At 32.8% G+C, this 21291-nt stretch overlaps 3 protein-coding genes across 3 annotated transcripts; 2 read left to right on the plus strand and 1 right to left on the minus strand.

Moving 5' to 3' along the window:
• The first annotated feature begins 915 nt into the window (after positions 1 to 915).
• Positions 916 to 6321, plus strand: LOC144853029 (DNA polymerase epsilon subunit 2-like). Its single transcript, XM_078711089.1, has 13 exons — positions 916 to 1045; positions 1626 to 1726; positions 2014 to 2167; positions 2527 to 2683; positions 2841 to 2924; positions 3074 to 3130; positions 3312 to 3433; positions 3837 to 4099; positions 4183 to 4297; positions 4742 to 4819; positions 4933 to 5041; positions 5478 to 5654; positions 6044 to 6321. The coding sequence occupies exons 1-13, from the start codon at positions 981 to 983 to the stop codon at positions 6125 to 6127; spliced, it is 1566 nt and encodes a 521-aa protein (XP_078567215.1). The 5' UTR covers positions 916 to 980; the 3' UTR covers positions 6128 to 6321.
• Positions 6322 to 7085: 764 nt separating this feature from the next.
• LOC144851721 (protein amnionless-like) lies at positions 7086 to 16517 on the minus strand. Its single transcript, XM_078709315.1, has 11 exons — positions 16394 to 16517; positions 15521 to 15639; positions 13517 to 13655; positions 12289 to 12482; positions 11360 to 11600; positions 10913 to 11016; positions 10180 to 10339; positions 9770 to 9841; positions 9418 to 9511; positions 8936 to 9083; positions 7086 to 8623 (listed from the first exon to the last, which is right to left on the minus strand). Exons 1-11 carry the CDS (start codon positions 16425 to 16427, stop codon positions 8306 to 8308), a joined length of 1623 nt encoding a protein of 540 aa, XP_078565441.1. The 5' UTR covers positions 16428 to 16517; the 3' UTR covers positions 7086 to 8305.
• A 2074-nt stretch (positions 16518 to 18591) lies between these two features.
• LOC144852364 (uncharacterized) lies at positions 18592 to 21244 on the plus strand. Its single transcript, XM_078710150.1, has 2 exons — positions 18592 to 18745; positions 19779 to 21244. The coding sequence occupies exons 1-2, from the start codon at positions 18634 to 18636 to the stop codon at positions 20723 to 20725; spliced, it is 1059 nt and encodes a 352-aa protein (XP_078566276.1). The 5' UTR covers positions 18592 to 18633; the 3' UTR covers positions 20726 to 21244.
• Positions 21245 to 21291: the final 47 nt, after the last annotated feature.

Consider the following 21291-nt stretch of genomic DNA (forward strand, 5'->3'; position numbering starts at 1 on the left):
TATTCAAAAATCAATAAGCTATGATTATTTGATATATTCGTGAGAGCAAATACGAAAAAATGCAAAGTCCTATTACATTTGTAACGCATGACTGGTTTTAATCAACTTCCAGGTATATTTTTAAAGTTAATTAGAGAGGCCTACCACCTGTGGTAATTAAATTAATTTAAATAATATATGTACAATAATTACCTTGTACAAAAATCGCGTAAGTTCAATTTATTATGTTGTTTTCAAAAAGATAAGTTAAGCTTTCCTTGTGTGTTATGGGTTGAAGTATCATCCATACCTAATATTGTTAAAAACGTAATATTGTATTAAATAATGTTTGTACAGTACTAGCATGAAAAAACAGGCTGATCTTGTCCAACAGGAAACAGAAATCATAAAGTTTGTGAATTTGTGAGTTTGGCAATATAATATTTTATTAAATTAGAGCAAAAGGATGCATGTAATATTCGTGTGGAATTCGAGGACACAAGCTTAATCATTTTAGGCATATACTAACAACAAAACGAAAAATAATCTTTTTTTTAAACTTCTAACTTGACTACAATTAATACAATAAAATAACAAATAATCCAAACCATGTTCACTACTACCTGGCATATGCCAACTGATAATGACGTTTAATCTGGCGTTTAATATTGCACAGAAATTTATTTTTATTTTGGCGGCAATTGCCTTTCATAACCATGAAACTAAAGTAGTGACCTTTGATTTTGACCTTTTATAGAAACAAGTTATATTGTACTTTTTGAAAAAGCACAATAATTACTTATTAGTAGATTATTCAGAAAATATAATATAAAAGTAATTAAATATTATTTTAGAGCTAAATTGTTGTAATGAAAATTATTCTAAGTGAAAATAAATGTTATAAAGTGAATTCTTATTATTCATGTGTTTTCGATTCCGCGCGAAACTTACGAAGTAAACAAACCGTAAACTAAACTAAATTACCGCAAAGTTTGGTTAAAATGGCGTCTAAGATGAAACCTCTCATAATTTCCACTTTTAAAATGAATGGTTTATCACTTAGAAGGTAAGAAGTAACTATATTGATAGCAAGCAATGCGATAATCCATCATGTCAAGCTAGCTAGCTAGGCCTCTAGTAGTAGTAGGAGGCCTAGCCTAGCCTAGCTAGCCAAAAATTCAACATCTAACAAAACAATCTCCCTGCCTGGACCGTTCCCTGGACCCTTGACCCTGCCCTAACGGTGGGGTCTAGACAATAGAATTTAATTTGGCCTAGCAATTGTAATGCCCTATCTATGTCTGCAATATACAGAGTAACTAGGCTAATTACTCGTGTCCGATGAATAAATTATTAATAATAATAATTTAAATAATAATATTATAGGCCTATTATTTGTGTACTTCCAATTTGTGAAATCCAATTCTTTATTTAAAACTTTATAATAAAAATATTTAAAAAATATATATATTTGTTTAAAATATAATGATTACTAATATTATATTAGCTTTATTTATTTTAAGCCTATTGAGTATTGTACCTAATATTTTTATTTTACAATATTTGTATTAGCCTTTAATTAATTTTTAAATAAAATTGTTAAAAAGGATGGTACAGTATTTTAATTCATAATTTTCTTTTTCTAGTGATGCGAGTAAAATTTTAGTTGATGTACTAAATCCACTGAATGAGGATGAACGAACAGAATGGCTTGATAAAATAATAGACTGTATTCAAAAACAACAATGTAAGTTAAATATAAAGATAATATGACTTTATAAATCCATGCATGATAAAGTTTCGTTTATTTCTGAATAAATGCAAATGTATTTTAAGCTCTGTCTACACTATCAAACTTTATGTGACAAAAAATGTGATGTGCCCTTATTATATGGACATGATGATGTCATATCACTACCATATTTGGGCACACCACACTTTTTTTGTCAAACTTGTTTGATAATGTAGACAGAGCATTAGTTACCTAAACATTTCTTCATGTTCCTGTGATGCTAATTAATTTTTTTATTTTAGTAAACACTGCAATGATTGGTCGATCTGAAGTTGAAGCAGCCGTTGAGGAGTGTAACGAAGATGCCGAAGAAGAATCGGACAAAGTTCTATCAGTTATCGATGCGTTTAATATTCCAATGTTTACTTATAACAATGAACGTAAAAAATTGCTATTGTAAGTAAAGTACTGACGCAAGTACAAAAGACCTACCAGTAAAATAACAAACTGGGCATCTGCCTAACCCAGTGGTAATCCCTTATTAATTAAACTGACTCTTAAACCTAAATAAACTTAACCTAACCCCTAAAAATAGACCAAAACATTAGCATTATTATTTATACTATACTATATCGAAGTGCTTTTCCAAGAAAAGAACAAAGCGCTGTACAATAATTATTTTGCATTATACTTTTGATGGCTATTTTATTAATTGATTGAAATTCATTAAAATACATTAAAACTAAATTATTATTATATATCTCATTACATATTAATTATTAATGGACACAATCTTTTAAAATATTTCTTTGTAGAAACAAAAGTTTGCCAAGTCTGCATGGGAAGGCAAAAGACAAAGCAAATTTGTTCTCAGAACGATATACAATTCTACACCAAAGAACGAGTAGACATAATTTATTTACCCCACCTGTGCTGGGTTCGTTACCAGAAGAAAAATCACACAAGTTCCAAGTAAGAATCCTTTACTAAATTACTAAAACCAAAGCAGATTGTAGACACTGGTTCATCAAGCCTGTAGCCAGGGGAGGGTGTTCAAAGGTTGGAATGTACTTTAATAACTTTTAATTTGCTTTTTTCTTTTTCTTTTTTTTTTTTTACTCTATTTCAGTTGAAACCAGTTGAGTATTTACTTGGAAGCTCCTCAAAATTAGGAGAAATAATCGTTTTAGGAATGCTGACACAAATTAAAGAGGTAAGTAATTGAATAAATATAATAAACTCATCAATATACACACCATTGAGTCTAAACTTTGTTCCAGAGTGCATAATAAGGAAAAGACTGGAAACTCAACATTTATTTGCTTGTTAGCGCCACATTTTAATTTGTATCTCCTTTTTCAGGGAAAATATCATTTAGAAGATCCTACTGGAGCAGTGGAACTTGATCTCAGTAAAGCAATATCCTTTAACTGGACATAATACATTTTGTTCCAGGATTATTTCAGGTTTATTAGCATTGATAATAATTGAAAAAAATATCTGCAAAACTTGCCCTGCTGAGCAAAAAGGGAAACCCCACAACATGGGACCCTGCAAGAATATCCACTTTGTCTGTGTTATTCCTTTAACCACTCAGCACCAGTTTCATAGTGGTTTATTCACAGAGAGTTGTTTTGTACTTGCTGAGGGTTGGTATGAGGATGAGGTGTTTCATATCAATGCATTCGGCTTTCCACCGTCAGAACCAAACGAAGTAACAAGGTAGGACATATAAATTATTATGCTATAATGAATGTGGATAGTGGCGGACAGGAGGAAAAGGTTTAACTCCTTTAACTCTTGTATATGCTGCTCATGCTCTGCTTATATTCTGGGGCTCCTAGGTTTAGCCAGTGAGAGTTACACCACTGGAATAGGAGGAATATTTCATGAGTTGAACGATTACTATTTTATTTAATGATGAGGAGCAGAGTTGAATAAGGCAGTCAGGTTTTCAATGAATGAAAATATTCTCCCTATTCAACAAATACAAAAAAGAATGTTTATGAGTTGAATTGAGAGAATATTGAAATTGAAAGATTGACTTCTATTTAACAAGTATGTACATTATAACCACTAATTGTTTTGATTTTGAGAGAATCAACTGTATTATATTTTTACTTAGGGATTTTTTCGGCAATACAAACTTCTTTGGCGGATCATCTGCAACTTCTGTGAAATCTTCTAAGCGATTGAAAGCAATTGAACTGGATAATGAAGATGCCATGTTTGTATTTCTTTCTGAAGTCTGGCTGGATCAACTTAAAGTCCGAGAAAAGCTACATACTTTGTTTTCAGGTCTTGCAGAGATGCCACCAACTTGTTTTGTCTTTTGCGGCAATTTTACATCAACACCATACGGCAGCAATCATGTGAAAATATTAAAAGGTTAGTTATTGGCAAAATGAAAATTGATAGTTTTATTTCTGGTCAGCTAGTCGTTTTACTAATAAAGATTTGTGGTGTTTTAGAATCGTTACAGATGTTGCAATCCATGTTACAAGAGTTTCCAAATTTAATTGAACGCTGCAAGTTTGTGTTTGTGCCCGGACCACAAGATCCTGGACCAGGAAAGATCCTTCCCAGGTATGTACATTATTTTATGATTTATCTCTCTTGTAAACTTGGCAGCCACTTTGAAAAGAAAAAATGTCATCCGCTATTTGAATATTTCTCTATGATCCTGGCAACCTGCCTTGCCCCATGCTGTTTCAGTTTTGACTGGCTTTTCCCTTCTATTATGCCTTGACAGCAAGCCAGGAGTTTGAGGGTTCACACTAACACCTGTCTGTAGTGTCATTTTCAACAGCGGAAGCAATGATAACTAGGCCAAACTATAGTCTAGCTTGAGACTTTTTTTGTAAAAATCCTGGCTACAGGCTTGTTGATAGGTGTTAGTTATTTAGTTTCAATCCTCAGCAAGGTGACCCACTCACCTATGCATAAACAAAAAGTATTAAGTACAGTACTATTAACAAACAATCTGACATGACCTTTTGTTTATTTCTCTTTTTGTATTTTCCTTTGTAGAGCTGCAATACCGGAATGTATAACTGAAGAGTTTTGTAAAAATATTCCTAATGCAATATTTACGTCAAATCCCTGCAGGTAGGTTGTTTCAAGCTAGGTGTAAGATACAAAGCAACAATGTTGAATCCTGGTGTAAGATCGTCTTCAAATTAGTCTTCCATACAATATTTAGAATGTGTTTGTTTTTGTAGGATTCAGTATTGCACGCAGGAGATGATTATTTTCCGTGAGGATATCGTCACCAAAATGTGTCGGAACTGTGTCCGTTTTCCAGAAGCGGGATCAGATATACCTAATCATGTAAGAAAGAAAAAAGCATTGTAGGATATGAGAAAACCAAAGATAGTATAAATGAGCACTAGATGGACAACTTCACAATAGAATTCAAGTTCAAATTGTGTCCAACCAAAGAAATCTTTATATTGTCCGTTTATATTATTGTATACATAAAATGAAATATCAGAATTTATGAAAGTGTAGCCAAACAAGAGAGGGGGCTATAACTATATATCAAACTATAGAGGGCACTATTGAAACAATCTTATGTATCAGAATTTAGTCAACAATGCTAGGAAAATGTGTTGGGAAGACTTTATATCTTTTGACTACTATGGAACCTAAATAATAAATTAGCCCACTGCTCCGTTGTTCAATACTACTCCTGCGTCCAGTTATGATGTCATTCTACGTTTTCGTTCAGGTGTGACTGCAATGCTATCCATGTTTTTTTTTACAGTTTGTGAAGACCGTCATATCACAGAGCCATCTTTGTCCCCTCCCACTTCATGTGGCACCCATATACTGGAGTTATGATTCGGCCCTGCGACTTTACCCCCTTCCTGATCTGATTGTGTTTGGTGATAAATGTGATCCCTTCACCAAAACCAACACAAACTGCATATGCGTCAACACTGTAAGTTTGAATTGTTATATTTTAAATGCTTGAATAATAATGTTTCTACAAAATAATTAAACGTTAAATATTTCACAATATTTCAAGAGGGACCCAGCCAGTTTTAGCTGATTTCTTGGGGCCCTCAAAACAAAAGTAAAGTTGTCATCCTCAGCAATCTATTATTTAACCTCCTATTTCCATTTTCGTAAATGTTATTTTTTTTTTTTCTGGCAATAACAGTGAAATATAATATAATATATGAAAGTAAAGATAGAATAGAGAAAAATAGATATACATACACATCATCCTTTGGGATCTATGCAAAAGTGTTAAGAACTTTGACTGTAAAACTATAGTGAGATTAATTTAGAGGTAATGGTAGTTTCATTTTAAATTTTTTTTTTCAGGGTTCTTTCTCGAATGGTGGCTACTGTTTTAAGGTTTACTACCCAAAAACAAAAGAGGTTGAAGACAGTAAGATTGATGAGTAAACAAATGTATATCAGGCTTGAACGAACAAATATGTATCTGCGACTCGTCAAGTTTTCCAACCCAGGAACTATGACTGTATAGACAATGCCAAATGTTTTATTGTAAACAATTTCTATCCAATATATATTTATTTTGTAACATTTTTAAATAAAGTTCTTTAAAACAGTGTATAATAAAATGTGAATATAAAGTATTTTATGTATTTTAGAATTTTTTGCAGTACTACATTTAATTTGCATGTTCAAAGAGCATTTCCTCCAATTAAAGACCACTCAGAGGGTGTTTTAATGAAAGAGAATTATAGATATAACTCGTACAATGCTGAGGGTGAACCATAGATGAGTTCTTGTATAGCGAACGAATGGATCATTGCCATGGTGCTATGGACTGAGATTTTGCGCTTTTCCACTACATGCTTCTCCATTAAGGGTCATGTTATGTCAGTGCTGCCAATTATGATTCTCTCTCATCTGTCCACCACTGTGGCTGTATGTGAACTAGTACACCAGGGTTACCTTCTACTCATCTCAAAAGATTTACTAAGTTCTTTGTGCACGATGAGCTATATTTAATATATATAAACCCTATGGTTTATAGTCTTTATCTGAAAAGACTTGGTTCTACCACCAAAACCATGGAGCAAGTGCCGATATTATCGCTATGGATTAAGGTTCCACTGTCTTAACCACTCGGCCACTCACCATGGTTTAATGGTAGGATGCATATTAAAACTGAAATACATTTTGGCACACATGGCGTGTTATATCTATAGGCGGTAGGTGGATCAAATACTAAACATTACTGTAACAAAGTAAAAAGAATAAATATAGAGAAATTAAAAGTTAATTTTAAAGATCACACTACACAATTTTGCACAAGCTAAATATTTATATTAGTTGAAAAAGAGAGTTATTGTTATTGATCATTCAACCAATAAAATACACAATACACATCAAATTTATGAATATATTATATTTATTGTAGAAATATAATTTCTAAATTGCAAACACATAAAACATGCAGAGATAGAACACATTAATAGGAAAATATATATCTGATTTCATTAATTATACCTACCACCATTATTAGAAATATGTAATTAATAATTTTATAATAGGTTACAATGAACAGGTAAAGTTACACCATATGAAAATATATTTTTATTTAACTCACAGTATTACAGTTTGTACATGACATCAGTTAGGATCAGACAAAAATAAGGACATTGGTAATGAAATATATTCTCCCATTTGTGTACCGTTTTATTCCGCAACAGTCCCACAATTTCATATTTATCAAGGTTTTAACAGGCAGTATGAGGTAAAAATATTATTATGTAAAAAATCTGAAAACATTAAAATACTTTTTACTTAAAGTGAGAATTATAAAATTGTTGATAAATGTTATCAATAAAATATTTTGTTTCTCAATTGATATACACCACAATACAATCATTTTATCAATACAAACAATTTATGTACAGGTATTTGTTTAAATTGATGGAATTAATATGATTGTAACATTACATATAATTGTTACATTACATATAATTCTTTACTTCACTGCATTTGAAAATAATATCAAGTTACAGAGTAAAAATATGCTTTTTAGAAATAATTATTGAAATGGATTTCAATATAAAAGACTAATTACTACATAAAAACATAACAATTTTGAAATAGTTCATTAACATTTTTTTAAATTAATTTTAAAAATTGATTAAAAATTTATGATAATCAAGGATTATTAAATTTTAAAATACAGTGACTGTTTATATTTAAAAACTAGGTAAAAAATAGGTTGTTTATTATTGGTCACTTTCATAGACTAATAATTCTAGAGTAACCCGCATAATATTATCCACAACAAACTTAACGTCGTTTAAAAGTACTATCATTTTTCAAGGCACACTAGACTGTTCCCTCCATTGTCCATGCATCATCTAAAACATGGTCTGTCTACATTTAAAATATTGATGAAAACAGTCAAGGTATATGAGGTTATATCTACCTATTCTAAAATGTTTTATTATATTATTATGTTTATATTAATATAAGTATTACTATTTTCAAGGCGTGCATACTTGACTAATTGATAAAAACAAACTAGTTAAAACATTGGTCATTTCCTAATGGTCAATACCTAATGGTCAATAACCTAATAAATCCTAATGCGACTTAGGCATCGGCCTCGTTATCGACGCCAAACGTGACATCACTTATGTGAAGGGGGTTCGCGAATCCTCTCCCGTCATGGTCAATTGTGGCAGGTTCCGAATCATCCAGATCAGCTGGAAGAGGATTGGTAAAAGCTTTGACGCCATCTTCTTCAGCCGGAGCAGTCTTCTTCAACATCTTGTCTGGCATATCGTCCGGTAATGGGTTTGAGAAGGCTAACATATCCTGACGTCGCTCTTCAGTTGGTGATAAACTTGAGAACGATGTGTCGTCGCTAAGTGTTGGAAAAGGTCGCGATGGGTCCATGTAGAAATTTTCCTTTAAAATAAATACAATTGATTTTAAATGAATGTACTGTATTATAAGTAATTTTCTATTTACAAACAGATTCTAATCAAAGATCTGATTTTTAAGTATGGTTATGACAATGCATTTTTGCAGTGAGTCTATTGTAAATATATATAGAAGATTACTACTTATGATGAACTTAACACAGGAGGTACAGTAGTATCCGAACACATGGCCATACTTTTGCCGAGCGGCAGTGTGTTAACAGCAAAATATAAAATGATAACATTTATGTGCTTATTACCATTAAGAACCTATCTTACAAGTATTCCTAGGCCTTACCTTTGTTGGACTGTCATACATAGGGTTGTCAAAGCCTTGCGTCGGACGGCCTGGATCCCTCATGAAATCAACGACTGCAATCCCTGGTGCCATCTCGATGTTTGCATCCAATGGGTCATCTTTCTGAAACCAAGTTCTGCTAAAAGGTCTGTATTAAACAAAATATAAAATATATAAAAAACTTTAAAGTTGTGTGAATTAACCAGTCATATATCTAGATTAAACCAGTCATATATCTAGATTAAACCAGTCATATATCTAGATTAAACCAGTCATATATCTAGATTAAACCAGTCATATATCTAGATTAAACCAGTCATATATCTAGATTAAACCAGTCATATATCTAGATTAAACCAGTCATATATCTAGATTAAACCAGTCATATATCTAGATTAAACCAGTCATATATCTAGATTAAACCAGTCATATAAACCAACTTTAAACTAACAAAATATTTGTATTACAATGTAGTACAGTACCTTGTTTTGACAAACAAATAACTAAGCACAATCGTAACAACCAAAACAATGAGGACTGCAATCACGATACCGGTAACAGCTCCAGCACCCAGATCTAAAAATAAATCATATAAAATTTCCAGAATTATTAAATATTACTGTAGACATAATTATTGTATAATTACAATTGATTAAAAAAAGCTAACAATATTAAGCAAATAAATTTTACTGAATTTTAGCTGTATTTCTCTCTTTTGGCAAAAATTTTTATCCCTGAACACTGTAGCATATAAAACATTTACCATGTCCATTGCAATAAACCTATATGCTTTTAAAAACTTAACATTATGTACAAATACATAGACCATCTTACTTTCTTGTTTGCTGTAGTCCTTCCCATCTGACGTCATTGACAGAGATACGTTTAGCACGCCATACCTATTGTCTGAAAAACAAGACGAAATATTAGATACTGAGCGAAAAAGTAGTCAAAACCATTTTGACAAGAGAAGACAACATCTGCATATAATTGGGAAACACAACACTATGACACCATACACCCACCACCCCCACTGCCACAAAATAAACTTCTATTCCAACACCTATATTTGGACCACACCTCAACTCGGTCCCAAATCTATTCACTTAGATCAGGTTTTCTTTATTTTAAAGGTGTTTTCCTTAGCCTAAGTGTGAATGGTGAACATGACCACTGGTCGCAAGTCTTTTTAGGATCGAGTTGACCGTCTTCCCCTCGCACAACCCTCTTTACATGCAACCTACTTTGTGAGAGAGCATCATTAATTTCCGCAGCTCTATCAGAGGCAGCTTGTCCATTATTTGTGCCAGGGACATTATCAGTTAACACCATTTGAATCTTATTGCCAGTTACTTTTGATATGTACAAGTATACTTCAGCGTCTGTTTCTCTCTTTTTTCTATCCTATACAAATAAATACAAAAATATATATATGTATTTTTCAGAATGATATCGTGTATTGATAAAAGATATCCAGGGTTTCCACATTTCTTGTATCCATGTGCAAGATACTTTACTTTTATTGCCTCGTCCTTCAGACGGGATGTAAAGCTATTGGTCCAGTGTACATTTGCACAAAAAACAACTGAACAATATTTTAAAAAACAGGGGATCATCTCTCAGTTTGCTCATATTTCTTTCTAAAACTCTGTCTACACAGCTATCAAACTAGTTTGACAAACAAATTGTGATGTGCCCAAATATGGTGGTGATATACCCAAATATACTGTAGTAGTCATATGACATCATCATGTCCATATATGGGCACATCACATTTTTTTGTCACATAAAGTTTGTAGTAGTAGTTTGTGTAGAAAAATGCAATAAAAATCATATCAATTTTAGGACGTGCGGATCATAGTAGATGCAACAATGTGGCTACCATGGGTTTCAGACAACCTAATCTGAATTCTGTCAGTTTCCAGTGAACTGAGTATGATTGCCAATTATGTTTTAAATAATAGTAACCATACGTACTCTAGTTCCCATGAATTCCACGGATGAATACGCGTCGTACATATCTTGCTCAAATACCTTCATATTAAATTTAAATAAATCATAATCCATGCTTAATATTGCTCCTGTAATTAATAATAGACAATTAGTGTAATTATGATAGTAATAATAATTTAGTGACTTAAACCTACTCATTGCCAAATAAGGCAATACATCAAAGTTGTTTATAAATGGCAGGGTTTGTAAGACTGTGCTCATTGAGTACAGGTGTAATATTTAAATTGTTAACTTTTGTTTAATTCTGGATAATTCTTGATTCTTTTTTTTTTATTTACTTCACTGAATATCATTTTGAAAAAAATTATAGTTTAAAAAAGTTGGAAAGCTCCAAAAAGGGGAAACCAACTATTAAAAACATTTTGCTTAAAGCTATATGAAGTTAAAACCAACCAAAGTTTACCAACTTACCACACATATTACAACAGCCTCCTTTCGCAAGTAAAGATCGTTGACACGCAATGTTAGGACACGTATAGAGGTTACAAATCTTCTGTTTGAGGGCAGTCTTATCATTACCGCAAACACACCCTGTAATATCTGCGCATTCCGTCTCCTGAGTCAACTCAATTGTCGCTCCATTGTAACGCTGAAACTGTGTTAACCCGGCGTTGGTCTCCAAGAAATTACTAAGGCTACTCGTTGTGTATGTCTATTAAATAATTAGATGGAACGTTAATAAATATAGTATAAAATATATAAAAAGTCACACTCTTAATTTAATTTGATTTATTTTGATACCATACAAGAACAAAAACAGATAAAAACTGAAACAAAAAGCCCAATTGTTTTGTATGGTACCAGGGATAGTCCCCTAAATTCCCAAAAGGGAATTTACATCATGAGGGGTCCCTCAAACATAACATAACGCCTTCTGACAAAGATACATATTTTAAAAATAAATAAAAAAATAAAAACTACTGCATAATAACATTCTTCCTGAGGAAATGTCTTAACATAAAAAGAATGCATAAAGGATTTTGTATATACAAAATATGGCCCGTTTCTACTGAAAACTCACGAAAAAAGTTGTTTACACAGGCCTAAACAATTCCTCAATTCTGTGGGGCCGTAGCCACCAATACGGTTGGTAAAATTTTAACCTGACCACTTTTTGACAGAGGCCTTTGACAACCCAGTGGCTTAGAGATTGTTAGAGATTTCTTGCACAAACCGCACCACTTTATTTCTCGTGGCTACATCACTGTTCTGTGCATCCTGAATTTGACCATGACAACACAATTCCGGCTATAGGCCTACTGTTCTAGTACACAGCAAAATAAACATTTGGTGTGACCCAAAGAAAGGCTTCTACTAAAAAAAATTCAAAATGTTGATACCTCATATCCAATTTTCATAGTTGCGATAGACACGCTCTGGTCAAGTTCAGCGTGAAACACGCTTTTGGGTGAGAACGCCACCTGGTCATGAGTGCACGGAACAAGCTCCGTCTCAACATTTACAACCAAATCTTCATCTTTCCAATTTGTAGGATTGAACCATTTTTTCGTGTCATTCCGGATGAAAGTAATATCTGAAATAAATTAGAAAAGATGAAAATAACAAAAAAGATGTACAATAAAGTAGTATATTCTATGTAATTGTTTTTAAAAATAGCACAGAAACATTTATGCATTGAATTGTATTATACTATAACAAATACTATTATTTTATTTTTCACATTTTTAGTTAAATTAAATTTTTTACTGTACAATACATTATTTTATTCTGCATACTGTACAAATACATATTACAAAATTGCAGATATTTTATAAAAAGTTTTAAATAAAATTCTATTTAAAAAAATACATATCAGTTTAAATTACGATTTAAATTATAAAATATAATAATGTTTAACAATTAGGTTTACAAATAATATTGGTAAATAATACTTCTACAACCAAACATATAAATAACATGTTTTCAATTAATAATATCAACCAGTGGAATTACATACTGTATAAATGTATAAAGCATATGTCATAATGTAGGATAGACTTAGCCACCTGTAGATATGGTAGATTTGTTATAGGCTACTGGATACTGTAAATACAGTATTTTTTAAGCTAGATCGTGGGCAATATACTGTACACACTTAGATTAAGTACAATATGGTATAGTATTTAATTTCTATAGGATTATAACAGGATTTTCAAGAATTAAATATATATTGACTTGTCTGGTATTGCAATAATTTAAACTTATATCATATGACAAACTTTACAATGAAAAAAAAAACTAAAATAATAATGAAGTTTTTTTTTAATGGTTCCAGTCAGTAGCCTGTTTGTGCCAGTTGGAAATTCTTATGTGACAAAATGTGATATACCATGGACATGATGATGTCATATCACTACCATATTTAAGCATCACTACCTTATTTGAGCACATCACACTTTTTTGTCAAACTAGTTTGATAATGTAGACATAGCTTTAGGATACAAGCAAAGCTGTTATGTTATTGTATAGCATTTGGTTATGCTACCCTGGCATTTTTCCCCGAGAGAACCTCAATATTACTGTAATAAACAATGAACAAGTTTTTGAAAAAAATAAGCATAGGCCTACCTTCTCCTGCACATTCCAAATCTACTGTTGGGTCGCTAGCAAAATTAAGCTGAACGTTTTCGGCAAAAACAATATCAGAATTCATTGGTAAAATCATTTCCTTAAGAGTGGCATTGGTTTGAAAATATGCTGTCCCGGTCTAGGAAAAGAAAAATGGTTTTTATTACATTTCTATAGTATAATAGTAGAGTTGTAGAACAATAGACATAGATATACTTTATTCAATCATTTTTTGACAAGATATCAAAATTCATATATACATTTGCCTTTGATTTTTACTTCGGTTTAGTTGATACTGGCGCTATACAAATACCTAAATTATTATTATTACATTACTATAAAATACACAAAATATTAGAACATTTTTATACAGAATTATCTTAAATTTTATGTATTATGTTAATTGTTTAATTTTGGTGATCTAATTCTCTAGTTGATAAAAAATTCTTTGTGTATGGGTAAGGGTGGTTTTTTAAAAATAATTTTAGCGATCATTTCTAATGCTCTAAAAGAAGATCCAGATAATCTACTAGATCCAGATAATCTACTAGAGCCAGATAATCTACTAGAGCCATGCTGAACATTTCATTGAAAGGTAAAGAGGTGGTGGGGGGAACTGTTTATAAGCACAAAATGCTTGATGCACATAAAAAAAAACAGATCTACCACAGCATTTCATCATCATTTTATATAAAAAAAGTTTTAAATTATTGCCGGCGAGTACCTTAAAAGCTAATTTTGTGGGGGAACTGGTTATAAATATGCACAAAATGCTGGATGCAAATAAAAAAAAAACGGGGCTACCACAGCATTTCATTATATTTTTATATACTTGAAAGAAAGTTTTAAACTATGGCTGGCGAGTGCTAGTTTTATAACTATGGGTTTGCGGTACCTCTGCCGTACCACTCAATTTGATAACTGCTGGTTACGATGTTTATTTACAGCAAATGTAAACAAAGTCAAACTTTACATTGGCTTAATCTTTACTATCATACTTTTTATTACATATTTGTTTAGTATTGGATATCATCTCTTCAACAAGTCATACCCTCAAAATTATAACCATCATAAAATGATTTATCTGTTAAATAACCTGATAAAATTATTCTAATACTGATATATCATTTCTGCTGTAAATAAATTACAGTAGAATCATTTTGTTCAACCCTTTGCCTGTACTTTTTCCTTAAAGATATATTGTCCACTTGAAAAAATAATTTTGTTGTTGAATACGCCACTTTAACCAAAAATTGTATAAAAAAAATAATTTACCTGAAAAAGTGTAATTTAAAGCAAAAAAATAGGTTTTTTGGTTGAATTTAACTGTTTTATATATTGTGTTATAAGTGAAAATATGTTTTCGGGTTTTTTTTTTTTTTACTTTATGAATTTTAACTTGTTGTACTGCCAGTCGTAAATTAAGCTGGATCTTCTGGCTTGGGAGCTGTGAACTTCATTGACTGTTTAAAAGTCCCAGATGTTTTTTGAATAAAAATGAAATATTAAGTAGAGACCTGCGGGATTCAACAAAATCTCCCCTTTAATAGTGGTATCTCAAAGGAGAGGTTCTCTACCATATTTTTTTTTTAATTGCTCTGTTTTATATGTAGTGTATCCTACAATCTAGGCTTAATACTGCAAATAAAAAAACACAATAAAAAGTTGTTAAAATCCTAACAAAAGGTTAATTTGTCAATTGTTTTCCTTCAAGAAATAATGTATTCATCCATTAGACAATAACAATTAATTTGTACTTTACACCTGCATTGTTATATTAATGAATACCATACCTAAAAACTTTTATTTGTTATTTTCTTTTAGCTTTTAAAGACAAGAATGAACTACTACTTAAGAAGATTTTAAAGAATTTATGAATACCGATACCATGGAGAAAATAAATAAGATTTACTTATTCATTTCCTTCATGAATTGTCCATATGAATACATTGGTGGCAGGACAGATTGCCTTAAGATTCTGTAAAAAAAATATTTAATATTTACAGGTTCAGCGATTATGATTCTGTCGTTTGGACACGGAAGTCTCATTTTGTCCCAGTTTTCCACGTTGTCATAGTTCAAATTTGGAATCCATAGTTTTCTTGATGACCCCTGACATGCAACTAAAAAAAATCAAATCAAAATACTCATATTAATATTATATAAAAACAAATTAACATAACATATACTGTACCCTAGCCACAAAATCATCTCAACCTATGCTTATACACTGTGGTGTTTTATTTTGATGGATTTTAAGCGGTGAAAAACAATTCTAATTTTTCCAATAATACAGTTATGTAGGAAAATTTGTAAAGACCTTTTTAAAGTAATTGTTTTCCTCATACGAACCTCTGTTCAGGAGGTATGATTTTTAAATTAACATTACATTGTGTCCTGAAATCCCCTGAAACCGCTATGTTATTTTTGTTGGTTACGCTCGGCTGGTCACGACAGCTTGTCATCTCTGCAAGATGATGGCTTCCGTAAAAATGTCAAAACTTTTAAAATTAGCTTTTTAAATGTTATGATTCAAAATTATAGAGCCATATGGTAATATTTGTTATTTCTAAACAGTGAGAACAATTAAAATTGAACCGCCAACGTAAATAAACTTGTCCAGTTCATAATCTGATAAAAAGAGGCCTATCAATCATATCACGGGACAGTAAAATAGAAAACAGACAGAAGCACCAGCAATAGTTTACGAGGATCACATTCCACTGTTTGTTAAGCAGGTTTCAAGGTTTGGAGGTCAACCTAAAGTTACTTTATTATCCCCTAAAAATGTTTTCCAGCTTGATTCTAACATTGAGAAAGTTTCTAGATTACAATAATATGCCAATCTATCGATAGTTTATATTTGTGATCACTTACCCACAAATGACAGATATAAAATTAGACGTTTCATGATTGCTTTTTGGCTTCCGATTGTCTGCTTCTGTGCTGCTTGGTGTCTTCTGTTCTTTAGCTTTCAATTCAACACATCAGGAGGGCTGAGGATTGTAACTTTACACCAAATTTATTCAACCATAAAATATTCTCTTCATTTTGATTGGTTGCCGCAGTATAATAAAAACTCTTTTCTGTTGGTTGGAGAGCGCGCATTTCATCGTAAATGGATTTTTTATTGTGTCTGATTTTATTATTTAATATAATGGGTGCAAAGCACAAGCTGACATGAGTAAAGTAGGCCTACCATAAACACAATGATTTGCCGCTGATATAAATCATATTGATACCATATTAATAGTGATTCCTGATTAAAACGATTCCTGTACTAAGCCTTTGGGACCTCTAGATAAAAGAAAACCCTCCATTACTAAACACTTTGTTGTGATTGTCACTTTTTCTGCTGTATCTGCACAGAGGGTGGACCCAGAACTTTTTTTAAGGAGTCGCGCTAACATTATTATCTGTCATAGATATAAAAAGAGTCATGGGAGCACGATCCATTGCTATCCTCCCATACCTCCCCCAGCTGCTGCAAATGATTTATTTTACCTCTCACCATGGATTATGGAAATTGGAATAGAATCCATGCTCTCACTCAGGCAATTTAAAGTAGGCCTACACCCTACTACCTTGGAAAACCAGTGAAGCATGGGTGGCCTCAAATATCTTGTTTATCACATGTATTTATCAATCATATATTAGGCCTATTTGTTCATAATATTTTTATTGATAGTGTGCATCAACGTTTCAGATTAGGAAATGCGTTCTCTGGAGATCAAAGGGTTTATCTGTGGCTGCGACACGATCAGTTCCACGCCCTTGACACAGCGCGCCGCAGAGAATATGTAGGCCTATATAGTAATTAGTATATTGTTGATATTTGCCGCAGGCAGATGTAAGATCAAACGACTGTTACGAATTCCTATCTTGGCAATGAGAGTCATGTGTCCCGTTGTTAGATTGCCTTGGTATCAGTATTCAATTAGTATTATAATGCAATTAGACCCAATTCTATCCAATCGCAAATGCCCGTTGATCCCTTAATGTATTTGTTTTTCTTTGTACACGCCGACTTTTATCAAGTTTGGTTCACACTTAGGACGTATAGTAACGCGACGCAAGCAATTTGACCATCGTGCACAAGCGGCACTGTATTCAGACTATCGCTAATTGTCATCATGGTCAAGCTTGCGTTGCGCTTACGTCCTAATTCAATTGCGTTACGTCCTGGTAACCAATCTTTATAAATAAGTTGACAGACACGGTGGCAAACGCAGTCTAACTCTACTATATCAAACTTTATGCGATGTGCCCATATATGGACATGATGATGTCATATCACTACCATATTTGGGAATACCACTACCATTGTTTAGCACGTCACACTTTTTTTGTCAAACTAGTTTGATAGTGTAGACAGCTTTAGAAAGAAGCCTTTTATATACAATATAATTATATAATTTGTCGAGATACAAACTATTTCTGGACCAAAGTCCACTATTCCCTGTGCACCAAATAGAACAACAGGCTAAGACTTGATTTGTGAAATTAACATTATCTATCGAAAATATGACGTTTAAAGAAACTGTTATTTTGCATTGGCTATTATTAAGCTATTTCATGAAAATATCGATCACGACCGTATCTTTTCTGTTGGTGTTGCAACCTTAATACTATAGGCCTAATGATGTACAACTTATTTATTGTAGACAAGAAAAAACTGACGGTACATAGTGATGAAGAAATTCGGAATTGTTTAACTGATATTTATATGTTAACAGGTCATTATCAATGTATATTGATAACGGAGTGCCAATTTGCATTGTGTCACCCGATGTTGTTATATTCACTATTAAAAAGAATGCACAGAACCCGGTTACTGAATTATGTATTGTCGATAAGGACGAGCTTATGTAAATCTGTGATATTTCAATATTTTTAGCTCCTTTTCGGTAAACTGTTTGAGGTAACAAGTTATCTCCAGTGAGTAAACTTGGTACAAAGTTTACTTACACTGCTGCTGGCCAAATAGCCACTTCACGTTGGACATCGCACGTCATTTGGATCGTAGAGAATCCGGTATATGAGTGGAAAAGTGTATTTACTATTTACAGCAGAAATTCAGTGCTGTAGACATTACACTAAATCGCGACATTCCAATAATGGAGTTTTACAAAGAGGAGTATTTTGGTGAAACCAGAACACTGGAGGATGCTTTAACAGTTGTATCGTCTACCATAAGTAGCAGACAGCAACCGTCAGGTCAGCAATCAGGTAAGATTGTAATCTATTGGCCTGATGACACTTAATGACCGTTCAGGATCATTACAATCCTAAATTGTTTACATAACAAAGAACAGTTTAAAACAGGTTGATAAATGACTTCTGTGCAAATGAAACTTTGTCACCGTATGAAATAAGTAAGTCCTATTTTAACACCGGGCTCAAACTGCTACTGTCAAGTGGTCATTTTAGTTGAAGCTGACAAAGACGTATAAACACGGTGACATCATAAAGTGTTGTAATTTGTAAGTATCAATTGTCAGGCAGATTGTAAGGGGTCCATAAAAATATAGCTTATAGTCTACAAAATCAAACTGTCCTACTATGTTAGGGCATATCACTACCATTATTTAGGCACAACACACTTTTTTTGGCAAACTTGTTTAATAGTGTAGACAGAGCGTTAGGACTAGTTTGTATTGTTCGATCTCAAAATCCTTACATCCTGGATCTGTTCCGTGTGGTTTGCGTATAGCACTGCCAAGATAAATATTGTTCTATATGTATGTATGCGATAACTCTTTTCTAAGGGTATAACCTGTAATACTATAAATGATAAAAGTAGTAGGCCACATCACCTATCACCCGATTCCTAGTGCTGTATCCCCACCTAGTAGGCCTATATATTTCAGAAGTATCAGGAATATTTGGTAATACAGCATCTTATTTATATCACATGTGGTGTTGTAAGGTCTACTTACTTGTTTACTCGTTTCCGGAGCTCAGCATTTGCTGGATCCGGAGTCGAGGCTAGGCTATGCCTATAAGCCCCTTTTGAAAATAACATCAAAGCTCGAATACGGCGCAAATGTTAGAGGGTGGTTGGACCATGCCTGTTCGAGACCTGACTTTAAATTATTAGTTGATGATCTTGAAGATACTACATCCTCCGGTAATGAATTCTATAGTAGCCTATATAATTGCTTTTCGACCAAACCAGTCTCTCATCCAATTTGTGCCTGAAAATGGCTGTACCTATAAACTAAGGATTGACGAATAAAAAAAAATATTCATCTCATTTCAGAATCGCATGGTTTAAAACAGCAGCACAACGACAGATTGAATAGCGATGGACCTGGTGTAGAACCGGTCAATGCAAACAGATCAGCAGACAACATTACAGAAAAAAGGATGTCTGACCAACGCGTTCTTGCTAATGGTCACCAGACTCCATTGCTTTCTCCGTCGACGTCACCAGATCATCAAATCAGTACTCGTAATAAACCAACTGGAAAAGTCTCTCCTTTTATTTACAAAGATCCGGAAAAAATGGCTTCAACGTTATATTTGATAAATGGAAAATCTCTTGAAGATTCAGCAGAAGTTAGTCTTTACGAGACAGACAAACGCAGACATAACAAATATAAAGATATATTACCGCCAATTAAAACAGACAATAGGACGACAACGCGTCATCACAAACATCAAACGCGACATCATGACAAACATCAAACGCATAGACATCCAAGAGAATCTAAAGACACAAGTGATATTTTAAGGCTGCCATCATTGGAGACGTTTAAAGAGTATGGCATCTCGAAATCCGTAGACATCGCTCCTCCCATTGACTTCCTCCACCTCCCAGACATCCAAAGAAGCTATGATAGTGGTTTTGAGACTCGAAGCAATGGCAGTGACTCCAATAAGAACGAGACCATCAACAATCACGTCTCAAATATTCCGAAACTACCCGAAACCATTTCGGGTTCTAATTCCTTTTTAGTATCTGGTATTCAGGTTAAATCTAATGGTAGAAAACATATCTCTAAGCGAACTAACCAGGCCAGGAGTCCAGACAGTGTTGGGAAAAAGAAAAAGAAGAAATCGAAAAGCAAACATTCGAAATGTTATGACAGCAATAAAGAATTTAAATTTAAATTAGATTCGAGCGAAGATTATAATATTGGAAGTCCTAACATCGTTAGAAAGGAACTTATAAATTCAAATGATGACGTTGACTATGGTATATAATTACGTTTTTTTTAAACCTAAATAAAACTAACCTAAATGTAAAGATGGTAAAAGTCGGTTTATCGGTAATAGTCTTCTATTCTGTTGAGAGATAAAGAGGTTACCAATTGGTTGTCGAGACGAGTAACAACACTTCTCGTCCATAAAAGTGGTAACGAAACCAATCCAAGGATGGAAAAAGGATTGGCAATGACTAGATCGTATGAAGTATTTCATGCTGCAAATAAAATAGGCCACTTATGTACCTTTAATAAAAAGGAATACGTTTTGCATACAGGCTCCCTAGTTACAAATGTCTGAGTTCGGAATGTTGTTGATTTGATTTTCATATCTATAATTTACTCAGCCATCAAGTTGTTCCTGGAACAACATTATTTGCTTTTAATTTGTTGTGAGGTTGGAAGTCATTAGGCTGATTTGTGTTTTCGTTTACTGATTGTACATTGCCAACAAGCAAATAATGAAATGAAAATAATGTGTTAATGATTAGTCTGTAATGCTTCCATTAAATGAGTACGTGATATAGATACAAACGGCTTTTCTTTATTTTAAATATTGTAGTGTAG

This window comes from Antedon bifida, chromosome 9 (genome assembly GCF_963402885.1).
Source record: "Antedon bifida chromosome 9, ecAntBifi1.1, whole genome shotgun sequence".
NCBI classification, from domain to species: domain Eukaryota; kingdom Metazoa; phylum Echinodermata; class Crinoidea; order Comatulida; family Antedonidae; genus Antedon; species Antedon bifida.